General features: G+C 38.1%; 1 protein-coding gene across 1 annotated transcript in view; it reads left to right on the top strand.

Moving 5' to 3' along the window:
• LOC124171524 (leukocyte elastase inhibitor-like) overlaps window positions 1–8,899 on the top strand; it is a 52,627-nt gene extending 43,728 nt beyond the window's left edge. The window contains exon 4 of the mRNA XM_046550697.1: window positions 3,675–8,899. Within this exon, the coding sequence (XP_046406653.1) occupies window positions 3,675–3,867 (193 nt within the window). The 3' untranslated portion in view covers window positions 3,868–8,899. The remainder of the gene's footprint in view (window positions 1–3,674) is intronic.
• The last annotated feature ends 5,261 nt before the right edge of the window (window positions 8,900–14,160 follow it).

The raw sequence follows: 14,160 nt of genomic DNA, 5'->3' as shown, positions 1-14,160 counted from the left end.
ACCCACATCTCGAACCCATCCAGTCTTCTCTCGTCCTTCTTCCTAAGTGTCCATGTTTCCGCACCGTTAAGCGCTTCACTCCAGATCAGACTCTTCATTAACTTTTTCTTTGAATTCTGATTCAATGATCCTCACACTTACTTGCCTACCCAGATTCTCCATCCTCTACCTACTTGCGCAATCTGGGCCAAATACAGATTACGGATGAGTCGTCTATCCCTCCAACCTACGCCTAATTTATTGAGAATATGGAACAAGTAAAGAGACATGTGAAAGAGAAGAAATACGTAGGTGTGAAAAGATTAGCTGATAGGAGAATTGAGTGGAGAGCTGCGTCAAACCAATCCTAGGATTGTTGACCAGTGATGATGATGATTCGTTAATTATCAATTAACCCTACTCAGTTCCCTCTATCAAATGCTTTTCCAAAATCCACGAAGCAGGCCTACATTTAAACAGGCAAACGTTAATAGCCATGGGAAAAATTATCCTGGACTGGGAATCTAACCGCGGACCTCTTTGGCTTTCGAGCCACTGCGCAGAACACAATCCCATCTACTAACTCCCAGGGGCGGATTCAGCATCGAATTTGGGGGAGTGGTCATGACTTGGGTTCAGGAAGCATGGTACATCCCCCGGGAGAGAGGGGAGGTTTTACCGTGGAATTTGTTTTAAGATACTACCATTTTTCACATGTTTTGGAGCCTAAAATTTCATTTCTATTTTTGAAAACTGATTAAATTGAAAAATTTTAGTCATTTAAGAATAAAAAACTATTTAACTAATTAAAATTATTTTTAAAATATAATTTGGTGCTGAAATTTGGTCTTTTGGTGATGAAATGAAGTGCTAAGTAAGTTCAACGAGCGGCCATAAATCGTAACTTATGTTTTTACATGAATTAAGCTGGGAGTTAATAGCTACTTTGAGGCTAAATGGTAGACATACATGGCTTGAGCTATTAACAACAGATCTATTCCAGAGCGATACGGATACTTGGAAACCCACATTGTATCTAGGACCAAATGACACGAAAAAATAAGAGAGATATTTTGCCGAGCGAACTGTAATTGGATATGGTTTTCTCCCGAACAATATTTTTCATTTTTTTTTTTTTAAGCTGTAAACGGCTGGTGTCCTAACACCCCCTGCTACACGCCTTTTAGGCGGCTTGCGGGGTATTATATAGATGTAGATATAGATGTAGAATAATGGACTTAAATTATGCTAGGTGAGACTCAGTAGTTAGATATTGCAGGCGTGTACCGTCTCTTATTTGGCTAAAGCCCTAATACCCCCTCCCCGGCTTGCGGGGTAGTATGCAGGTTTAGATGGAGTCCTAAAACAGCAGTGCTCGGCACTTACCGGCTAGTTTCTTAGCATGGCGTAGGGTTCAAAGAAGGCCATTTTTTGCTTTTTAAGGACTTTTCGAGATTTTCCGGAAACAATTGAGATGTATTTCTGTTCGATTCCGGCAGTGGATTCGAATCTATCTTCATCATGCCTGGTGCCTCTTTGGTTTACTTCTCTCTTCAGGCCATTACGTAAATTCATTTTTCTATAGCCATTCATCGAAATGTTTTCTGTAATGTTATGTGTCTTTTTGGACGGTTTCCTTGATTACTTGAAGGTTTGGAGAGTGAATAGAGTGCAGGACAAAATTTAGTAAAGATATGGTTTTAAACTCTCAGATACAGTTTTTCATATTTTACATTAAATATAATTATATTCTTATACTCTTTTTCGCCCATGTAAAAATAATTTAACTATCCAATCCCATCAGGGTTTTCTGTATTGAAATGAGTTAACATTGAATCTATCTTTTAACACGCTTTGAAAAATTAAATGTAAATATTTTAGTGTGACTGGTTCTAGAAACAATCTATATATTGGCTATTTATGGCATTATAAGGACTACATACACAATTCGTCGGTTTTCCCTGCGAATACTGATGATTTTAGTCTTTCACGGTCTTCCGGTAGGGTGATAATAATGTTGGGCACCCGCTTTTAAAGAGGGCTGTCAACCATCATCTTCAGGGTCAATGATCTCCTGCTGCAGGAAGCGTGTGCCGTGTAGCATCATTGCCGAGAAACAAATGCAACTTTCAGATGCAGTTTTATTAACATATTATTTTTCATAGCATGTAAAAAATTGGTACAATATTAACTCATTTAAATACTGCAAACCCTCGTGGGAGTGGATAGCTAAAATTATTTTTACATGGGCGAAAAAGAGTGACGTCATCGTCTACAAATTGATTAATATTAATTTTTTAAAAACTGCATCTGAGAGTTTAAAACCATACCTTTATAATATTTTGTCCCAAGGTGTTCCGTCTCACAACATTTTTTCCCTTCACACACCTAAATTATGTTTGGTATCTCCTCACTTATCCAAACCTACTTTCGTGGAAACCTTCCAACTTGGAAACTCGTGAAAACTTCATCACTATGCCGATATATTGACATGTTATTATTAAGGGTACTCATTACACCCGCTATATCGGTGTGATTTACTCATTTGCAAATCATACATATAAGTTTCAATGTTATGTCGAAATTTTCAGGGTATATAGAGTAGAGACCCTGTGTACAACGTCTTTCATAACTCGCTTTGGTGTTTTTGTCGTCTTGTCCCGGTCAAATCTTACAACTCTAATTCCCAATTAGCTACTTAAATGAAATTTTCAAGATAACTAGATGACAATTCACTATTCTAACAGTTATACTTTCGTTCAAAGCCTGTCATTTGAGAAGAATATTACTGCAGGTAAAATTTTCATATTTGAAAAGATATTGATTATTCATTATTTCCTATTGTAGTTACCTGACAATTTCATGATAAAATAACTTCTGAACAAGTTACACCTGAGGAAATCAGGCAGGTTGAGTGGGTGTGATGAGTCCTTCTTGTGTTTGATGTGACCTCTAATTACTTGATCATATTGCCCAGAATTTTTTACTGTCGCCTTAATTTTTTCTGACTTTTATTTGTTTTTCATGGTACGCATTCCGTTAAAAAATAATTTGATTTTTTCACATGGAAATGAAGCTATACCACCTGTCTACCGTAAAAGACTATCACCCGTCATAATAACGGGTTAATCGTTTTCTAATTAATGCATGTTTATCCAGGAAATCACAAGAATATATTACGTCAGGCCATTTCGATGTTTTGGTTAGCACATTTATTCATTCAGCATTCCTTATTGCATTATGAATGGAAATAATTAGAATATCTGCCATACGGAGTGACGTGCGGTAGGCCAGGGCAGGAGAAGCAGGATTGACGTGATTGCTGCTCATTTTGAATTCTTTATTGTAAAATGATTTAAAAATACTCAGTTCTATTGATAAATAAGTAAAAAGGTTATATTTAATTAAGTTATCAATAAATTTTAAGAAATAGGGAGAAATGTTTATAATAATTGTACTTATTCTTAACTATAATTAGTCTTCCGCGAAGTCAAGTATCAGCATCCATTTTCCTGGTATACGTCGCGTCGGTTGACCTTTCTAAACAACAGTTTCGTCCATTATTTATTATGCTGGTCCTTCTCGGTAGCCATACGACCCCAGTCCTTAAGGTGCTGAAGAGACTTGCTATTATCCCCACCCTACTTCAGCAGAGATATGACGTTCTCTCCGTGATCTTCTCCCCTCCCCTATAGGACTGTGCTGGAAATCCGCGAGGACGGCGCCGAAGCGTCTGCAGCTACGGCCGCCGGCCTCGAGAGGGTCGGCACCTTTGGCGACAAGTACTTCGAGGTGGACCACCCGTTCATCTTCTTCATCTGGGACTATCGCAGTGGCATTGTGCTGTTCATGGGCCGCGTGGCCGACCCGGCGCCCCTCAACGACTAAAAAGCGGCCACAACTCCACGGACTTGGCACGTGGAACGCCGCCCTGGCGCGGCGGTGCGACCCACCGGTCGCGCGTTGTGCCATTGACTCCCGTGGGTGCAACAACCTGCGCCGTGCGCTTCGTTTTTATGTGTGTGTGCACAAGGAGCGAAGGAGAGAAACGCCTACCGGAGCCGAGTGTGAGCCGTGCACGCGGCTTAAAGCGACGTTATTACGAGGCAAGGACACGAGAAATGGTCCCAACCCACATACAAACGAGCACGACTCCCCGCGCGTCCGAACGGAAGAAGTCTGCTCGGCAGCCACCGCCGCTAAGGGTACTACCATCTAGTGGCGGAAAGCGGTATTAGGCTAGGCGAGTGCAGCGTCACAACCCTGGAGCGTGCATATGTGACACTACTTGCGTTCCATCCGCTTCCGCGCGAAGTTCAATTTGTGGTATTCGCTTTCCATTCGTTTTTAAACCTTGCACACCGGTAGAAAATGTGAAAACGGATCCGGAAGATGGCTGTTATGCGCTTGGGTGTGTTGCAAGGTAAAATTAACTCGGTGTTTAATATCGTGCTCATTGTTTTTTGTGTTAATTATAATTGACTGGTTCTGAGCGCAGAGGTTGTTGGTTTAGCTTGTAGTGAGTGTTTTGGTAAGTTTCCATCTTGGATGCATGGGATTGCGAGGTATATTGTATGTTTTTATTATAATTTATCTAGGTCAAAATTGCATTCCGGTTTTATATCATTCCCCACTGAAGATGCATTCTAGCATATCTTCAGCTTATCAACCAACACATTTTTACGTGCAAATCTGGACGTAATTTGTTTCTCTGCTGCTCGCAAGTAAATTGATTCAATAATGCGTTTCATTCGGCGCTTTAAAGCACATTTTTTATTTAAAGAGAGAATTGCTTCTTTGAAAATATATTTCATCGTTATACTATATGAAAATACAGTTGGTAGTCACCTATTGTGGCCAATTTTTCTCTCTTTGACTCATATTATGTATTGAAATCCACATTCATGCTTGAAAAGAAAAAAAAAACGAAAACTCTTTCAAAACATAGAGTGAAGCCAATTGTCATCAGACGTTATTTATATCTAGTAATTATTTTGCAATGGATCTACGCATCTAAAGCAAATTGTATTTTTTAAAGGTTGGTTTGTTGGGTGTTATATACTTCTAGGCCTATAAACGGAGAAATGATCAAGAAATAGAAAAATTCCGAATTATCCTGATTATTTTATCTTTTCTCAAGAATTTTCTCTTTGTATTTCATCTTCATTTAGCATAAAGTCGATCAAGTAATCTTTGAATCACACATTCAGGCATGAGGAGAAGAGTTTCACCACAAAACATATATGCCAACAGTGCCTAGTGAGTTATTTACTGGTGAAAAAGAACGTAAAACTAGAAAACATTGTCACTTTACTTTCTACCAGCTATGCATTTCTTCATGAATTCTGGCGTTATAATGCTTTTATTTTATTTTACGTTGGTTAGTTCTCTCGGTACGGCATTAGCTGATATAAAGCGCTCCTCTGGACTGGAAATGTGTAATTGGCATGACTACAGAAATCTTGAGAATAATCGACAGATGTTATACGTTTTTCACTGGGCCATAACTAGAAGTTTTGTCAAGGGGCGAACATCATTTTGCCGCCCCTCTTCCCTCTCCCTGCCTCCACCTCCTCATCATTAAAAAGTAACACCTCCGTAAGCTACTTTTTGAGATGCGGCAGTTGAAATTACTCACCACGTGTATGCTATTACAAGTTTTATTTACGAAAAAACTTGTTAATAACACTTATATTAAATTATTTTATTACTTAAAATTATTCATATTAATATATACCTTACGCTTACATTGAAAAACAGTTATATTCATGAACTAAAATGCACTGTTTCTGCAGCCATCGACCCCGCTGTCGAGCGCTCAGGCGACTAATTCATATCAGTAGTAGACATGACTATAAAACGATTACTCCAGACCCATGAGTTACGTTAATTTTTTGTCGTGCCTCATAATGAACGAAATAATGTGTTATGCAGTGTCAGTGTGATATAGTTCATAAAATGAGCAACAAAGACTAATAAAATCAAGTAATTAATTAATTGTGGTGCTATATTTTTGAAAAAATTAAATAACTTTTTTACATGAACTTTTCAAATTTTGCCGCCCCATGAAATATGCCACCCGTAGCACAACACCCCCTGCCCATCCCTGGTTCCGGGCCTGGATTATCACTCTATCTTATCTGTCTTCTGTTGGGAATGAATTATATTTAAGACCTACGCTGATGGACGAAATAAGAATGTACTTAGAATCGAAAATATTGATTATTGCAAAATATACGTTACGTCACTGCTTATGATTTCTCTGAATTTCCCATCCATAAGGCCTCGACCATTTTTATCAAAGAATTTTAAGGTCTTTGGAGTTCAATAGACGGTTATCAAGTAAACATTATTTGAAAAGGAAACAGTTCGATATTATAAAAATCAGCCGATTATCGAAGTATGATATTGTGAAATATTAACGTAACATCAGAATTTTGGTCATCTTAAAATAGTTTCTTGTAGGCTCCTCTGTCCTCATATCTTGCTGTTAGGTTAACTGTTTGTGATGTTGCAGCGACTAATAAAAATAATTTTCACTACGCCTCATTCGCTCGATATTATCATTTTCTTCCTATGTTGAGCAGCATTATGCGCCATACCTCGTTGGTTTCGATCAATTACTCTAATTTTCCTGCAGCAAAGACAGGAGACTTCAATGCTCGAAAAGCACACTTTAATCAAAATGAAGATACAATAATCGAGTGAAAGTTGAATAAAGAATTTCTTCCATTATGACTGCTGGAAGGTCTTTGCAATGTGATATTTGGAGAATGACGTATGCAAGTAAATCACACTGAAATGCTTATGATGGGACAAGTAAAGTATGCTGCCTTCAGAAAGTATTTACACACGATTCTATTCATCATATCGGCTTACGTTCAATACGTTCAAACTCTCTTCATTCATACGAAAAAGTCTGCTTCTTCTACCTCCCTATTCCTCATTTATCCTTCGATTTGTTTCGTATTTCTATTTCTCTTGGACCCTCTTCAACCTATTCAAGAAATACTAATTAATCCCCCTGGCCAACTGCTTCATCTTCTTAAAGTTTTCTGCCTATCTTACTGCCTATATTTTTCTTCCATATCCCTCACTATCTAGCTGTTTCACCTTCGTTTTCCGATTTGTCCATGGTTCTTATCCGTTCCCCGTCATTCCTGCATATCGAACGAAGCCTTATTCTTTACTTCCTTCATCATATTCCGCGAAATTATAACATGAGAGATAAGTTTAATGTGGAGTATGGCGCATGTTTCCAAGCTCATGACTCTTTCTGGTATAAATAGAATGTAAGACATACATTTTGCGTCTTTTCCAAAAATGCGGCCGGATGATAAGCGCATGTAAAATATGCGCATGGAGAAAAATCAATAAGAGTAGAGAAAATGGGAACTAAGTTATCTGAGACAAGAAAGCAAGACCAGAGATATGTCCTGATTCATTCACTTGATGGGTACCGTCATAATGATTTCTTTTTCGTAAGGGTGTGTGACAAATATTCCTATTCTACCGGTCGTATGTGACTTAGTTCATCGTTCTGATGACCACAATAAGGTGGTGTGAAATTCAATGACCTAGCTTAAATGCAGTATCCAACCACCGATACGCATATCACCGCTGCAGCTGCGCAATTTCACCTATGTTGTCTCGGTAGGATACTAAGTAGTGCAAGGCAAATGCGCGAAAATTATCCATGAAAAGTTCACCGTTCTCAATTCTCATTCGAGACCTTCCATTAGCATTTTCCGAATCATTATACGCGTCAGTAAACTACCCATGGCTGGAGTGCATTTAAAAATTTCTTCATTATTATTCTATCTATGCCAATGATTGAAGGCTGAGACGCGAATGAGAATCCAGCCATGGCTTTCTGTCGGAGCGAGATAAAATGGAGTTCGACATCTTAGAAAATTATCTGAAAAAAACTTTTTAACGGAAAAACTTTTCATTTACAAAAATTTACTCACACTTTGCCAGTTAACTCCAAATTTTCTAGTTTTTTATGCTTGAAAACTCATTGAATGTGCATGAATTTAAGGGTAGAAAGGAAAAAATGGTATTTTTTATTCTTTTGCAATACTTATTATTGTAAATATTTATAAAAACATACAAAATGTCCGGAAATTTTACGAAACGCAGATAGTAGCACGCTGAATCAGCACTAGCTGGTATAAACTATTAAAATCAAGGTCATTATTCGTTAACTAGGTAGCGTTGATGCTACCACCCACTTTATAGGCTAGAAAACAGCAGTGAAAACATACTTATCCACCAGTGTCAACAGGTAAGTGATTTGCGTATGACGTCCGGTGCGTACAGAATGTCAACTATGAAAAGTACTTGTGCAGTTTCAGCATCATGAATGAGTTACAAGTAATCTTTAACTAACTAGAGTTAATTGTGCCTCATTGTCTCTCCTTGGATATTTTAACACCCGTCCACCTGAAAGCCTGTAGTGACGACAGTATGAGTGTGACCCTTGTGATTACATAAGGAGTGTTTTATCGGTTTATGTCTCCGAAACCCAAATCAACGAAGTCACACTAAAGAGTGAGTAAGAGGTATTTGGATTGCCCAAATGAGAAAATCTGTATTTCTCCTCACTTGATGACTTTGGGAACGAAACAACCCCTTTAATGATGGGTGACCATTCTATTTTAACGACATGTATGGAGGATTCGAAATACGTCTGCTAAAAATAGTACGCAGTCGTGATGGATGTGCGCGATCGGTATCCATTTAATAAAAGCTGTCAAGTATGGTGATTGTAAAAAAATGATTATCACAGAACCAGTATACGTAATGTGTTAGCAAACTGAATTTAAGGTTGCTGCAGTTATCGTGGATCTCAAAAATGTTTAAGTGTCATAAATATTCTGTATATTCCTCTAAAAGTTAAATAAACTCATTCAAAATGTTTTTCAAATTTTAATAACTTGATGGATTGCAAAGAATCCACCTCATTAATAGATCCCGCTCGCGGTGTACGGAAATGACTTTTTCCATAGTTTGCTGTTACATGTGCATACCATCATCATACCTACTATGTTCCTTTACCTAAAAATCCTGCCATGTGACCATGGGTTTCAAATTTCCCACTTCTCTTGGTACTATCCTTCCCGAGCCCGAATTGTTTTATTCAAAAACACCCGTCGCCCGCCTGCAATACATGTGGTCGTTTGCCGCCATCGACCGTAGGATTCCTGAATTGCCTTTACTACATCTTTCCACGTGTGGTTCACGTGTCAGTGCTCTGACTGTTTTATGTATAATTTGGTAAGTAACCCATTATAACCCAATGTTGCTTCATAATAAATATGTGCCATAATAAATGTATACATTGTCAGCTCTATTCGAGAAAGATTTAAACTATGTGTTCTTTTGAGTAGTAAAGTATTCCCACACACACACACGGTGAAATATTCCCACATTAATTGTGATACAATAGCTGTGATAGATAGAGCAATACGGAGGCTGAGCTTTTTTTCCCAAAGAAAAGTATAGCGTTTTGGAGCAATAGGAAGTTTCTGATATTTTCGATAGGGGTGTGCGGTATGTATCAGTATACTGTTATATTCAGCGTATTTTCCAAAATATATCGATAAACAGGGCAAGGAAAAATTTTGTTGCGAAATTTTAACCCATGGATAGCTGATGGCAGAGAATGAGGGCTCAGGGGAGCCCTCCGAGGATACAACGCACTGGGCCGGGGGCCAGCAATCGTGCTGATTCGCCCGATCACCCGGGGAGGGGGTTGGAAAGGAAGGAAAAAGGAAGGAGGCGCCGCACAGTGGGCGGAAATCGAAAAAAGCTGGCCAAAACCCCAATTTTTCACTATTTTTTTTAAATCCAAAAGTAACGTAGTATTGTTCTAGAATGTCTATACTTCCAAATACGTTAACTTTTTTAAATTCATTTACGCTCTTTATATGTGTAATATCCTTCAAAACGTGATAAAAAATCGCGAAGTTCCAAATCTACGTTTTTTTTTCAAAAATCTCTGTTTGTTGCCCTGGTGTGTGAGCAAAACATAAATATTGTTCTATTGGCGAATACACAACAATAATATATATCTTTTAGATACTATAACGCTATTCATCGTGGAAAACAACACTTTACGAATGACCATTATATATTAATTAAAAATTAACTGTTTTTCGTTTAAATTTGAACTAAATCAGAGATAAACTTACTTATCTCCGCGGAGATATTATCATAAACAGTTAGAGCGAGGTTTATTCTATGTAATGGAACGATAAAATCCTGCGCATACTTGCAATTTTTCCACTTTTGTTGAGTAATGTAAAGTAACGCACGGCGCGTAGAGGAGCGGCGTCGCAGCGCTCGGGACAGAGGGTGTTCTGATTGTCCAATTCTTTGGAAAACTAGGATTGTAATCACACTTGCTGTTCATTTTGTATTTTCCACATATTCCCTTTATTCCTTTTTGGGCTATTCCCAGCTCCTGTGTTTTAATCCTTTCCTAGAACTCCGCAGTGTTCAAACTTTGACCGCGGTTCACCAAGACGGCAATAAATAACCTTTATCACTGTCCCTTGCCGTCTTTTGTCTTCAGCGGCAACTGGTTCCTGCATGCAAAAAATGTTAGGGGCACGTGCGAGGAGTATTGGTCATAAACTGCCTTTTCCTAAAATTATTTCCTCAATATTGGTTACTCGTGGAGGAAGACCATTGACGCCTTTTGAGAGAGCAAGTGATAGGTCCAAAAGAAGGAAAACAGAAGAATGTGAGAAGCAGCACTTCGAAAGAGGAATTATGTGTGGCAACTTCAATGCAGTTACATACCACAGGAGATGATGCTGCAGGAAAAAATGTTAAATAAGCAACAACAATTACACCAACCAGGACCAAGAGGATACTTGACAAATTGAGACGGAAAGAAATAGCTCAAACAGAATTATCGGGGGAAGAGGTCCCTTATTGTAGCGGGCCATCTGACAAAGGCGCAGTATATATTAATTCGTGAAACGGCGAGAAATCATGGCCACAAAACATACCCAAGTTACGACCAAATCAGTTTGGCAAAAAGTGCAGCATATCCTGAGGGATATCTATTAAATAGGTAAATGGGAAAGGTAAAATGTGAAGTTAACTTGCAGTCTCCATTAAATCACACAGCCTCAAGGATAGATTTTTTTGATGCAGGTAAATCTTTATGGTCTAATCCACGCCCATCCTTGACCAGATTTTGTAGACCAATAACTATTCTATGGACCCGAGTAACGAGAGAGGTCTCCGTGGAAGAAGAAAGGTATATTAATGAGCAGATAAAGAATCTTTGACCAATTCAGATCGACAGTATTTTGGTGACTTTAATATTTTTGCTTATAGTGATTGATGGAAAGATATGGCATGTAAAGCAAATAATAATAACTAATTTTTATCAAGTGTTTACTCTTCAATTTATATCTAAATTCTTTCATAGCTTGGTTTTGTAGGTATGCGATGCATTGGCAGAAACGAGCAGCATGAAATGCTATCTGTTAGCTGCAAATAAATGAAGCTGTATTAACAAAATATCGTTGTTCCACGGCCAAAATTTATGTCAAAATTTATTCGGGTTCCATATGCCACCTAATGTGCATTAAGGTTTGATTCACGATGCGGCAGTTATTAAGGACGCAATTATTCGTATTGGCCAGCTATCCGAGGAGGCCTTGGAAGCAAGGAATAAAGATATTCGACGATTTAGAGAGCATCGCTCAGGAAAAATATACAGACAAGCCACTAATCACAACCTTTTTCACGGAATAATTCTTACATCCGACCCATATATTTCATATAAACCAAAAGTTGGTAAAAATATAAAGAAGAAGGTATTTGACCAAGTCAGAAAACTTCTATTGACGGAAGAAATTGATTCAGATGCTAAAGAGGAAGATTCTGGATCATATCTAGATTTTGACTTTTCATATACCTTCTTGATGTTTTTATCGTTCATATTATATTTATTTCATACATAAAAATAAAAACTCAAATATGATAATGCGTTTAATAACTTTAATCCTCCCCATTCTATGTAAATAGAACTAAGCTCATCCTCGAATCTTTAAGAGTTTACTATATTGTTTGCATAAGAAAGTTATTAAAATTCTAATTCGTATTGCAAATAGAAGACTTATAAAGTCAATATCAAAATATTACACTGATGGAAAAATATTTGGGGTAGATTTCCAGAAATTAGACCAACCCATCGGATGACACAAAAACGGCCTCTCCGCCAGTTTGTTTTTAGAGCGTCTTCTTGTAGAGATAGAGTCCTAAAAACACTGAAATTGGATTCCTCAGATCAAATCATCTATAATCACCACTAATTAGCCATAAATTAGCCAAAAATTCTTCCACAGAGGTTTTGACCAACTTTTTTCGATTTCCGCCCACTGTGCGCCGGCGCGATAGGAGCCCGACGACGCCTCTGTGGTAGGGATAGGGTTGGAGGGGATGGGACGGGGTAAAACACCTTACCGCTATAGAAGCGGAAAGGGCCCACTGACTAGCGAAACCAGGCATCAGCCATTAATGTACCAACGATTTTGGAGGATTATCCGATTAAAGAGAAAAATCCATCGATCAAATCGTTGGATGATAGCTGATGGCAGCTGGTTTGGGGGCACTCTTTGTTTGTCCAAACGACCGCAGTCGTTTGGCCAGCTGTCCCCTCCCCTACCCGTAGGATAGGATCATCGGAAGGAGTGTATCACTTTATTCTAGATTCAAGATGTTTGTTTTCCAATTAAGACTCCAAAACTGATTTCTTTTTTAATATTACACTAGCAGTTTGTTTAAAGACTGGCCATATTTCTTTTGTCACTAAAGTTTTCCCTGTTAGAGTCAGATCATAATTATTTATTTTTAGTAATAAGTTTTCCTCTCATTTCGAAAGGTTTTGCATTCTGTTAATATGCGCCAGTAACTCTCGGTTGCCTCTAGGCAGTGTTTCGATTATACTGTCACCTATACTGTGAAATACGCAATTCCATTGTTTTATATTCCATTTCTTGGTCACTGTACATGTTATGCTGGCACAGCTATCCCCAGTGATGAGTATTCCAAATAGAAATTAGCATACGGTAAAATTCAAGAAAACGTAGATTCGATATATATCGAAAGTGAGTCCACCAGCAGTAGTGACTTTAACACTGCTGTATGTAGTATACAAAGATGTACCTTTTTGCCAAATTTCATTGTTCTATCTGAAACAACAACAAAGTTATGTTCAATTGCGTTTTTCGATGGCTGCTCAGGTAACCCGGATAGGCAATGGTCGTTCTCATACTAAATTCATTTACATATCCATTGTGCATGAGGTAGCAGATATTAATTTGAAAACAAAAGATCAACACATTTCGAAAAATGGTTAAGAATCGTCGCATACATACCCTATGCAAGTTCGCACAGTCTACTGTCATTGTTCCCTCTTATAAGGCGATGCACGTATTTCTTACGGAGTCCGACCTCGGCCGTTTGCCGGGGAGGAATGGTGGCGAATGTCGGGGACTCAAAAAAATAATTTGGGAAAATTTCAAAATTAAATAATTCATTTACTATTACGATACCTAAATAAAAAAGAAAAACTAAATTGTACCGTATAGGTACGCTTTAAATAATATCTTCGTGAGCTGAAAAGCTTAAGTTTGAATCGCCAGCTCTCAAATCGAAATCACATAAGGTTGCATGTAAATCGATATCTCGAAATCGGCTTGACTTGGGAGCTTCTAACCTATGCCAAAATAAGCTCTTATAAAAAAATTTTTTTTTAAACCAGCCTTTATATTTAGATTACAGGGGATGAGCAACGTTTATATATGATACAAAGCAAAAAAACTCAGTGACCCCGAAAAACCAAAAGTGACGTATTAAAAAAGTCACTATATTTATTGAATTTTCAGTGAATGGTAAGCCCCCTATGTTTCAAAATGCCACCCCTATGCTTTTAAATGCCTACCCCTATGTTAAAAATGCCACGAAACACGAAAATCGACCATTTGGAACTTCTTAGATCAAAAACATATTTTGGGGGGCTATAGGTTGACTGGGGGGTGGTTAAAGGGGGGTTGGAGAGAAAAAGTTATATTTTCATGTATTGTCATCGGAAATGAAGAAGTGTGCAAAATTTCAGCGTTTTTGCTTCACAGGAAGTGAGTCAAATTTCAGTTA

The sequence above is a fragment of the Ischnura elegans genome, chromosome X, assembly GCF_921293095.1.
Source record: "Ischnura elegans chromosome X, ioIscEleg1.1, whole genome shotgun sequence".
In the NCBI taxonomy this organism is placed as follows: Eukaryota; Metazoa; Arthropoda; class Insecta; order Odonata; family Coenagrionidae; genus Ischnura; species Ischnura elegans.
This window is presented reverse-complemented; position numbering and strand designations above follow the sequence as displayed.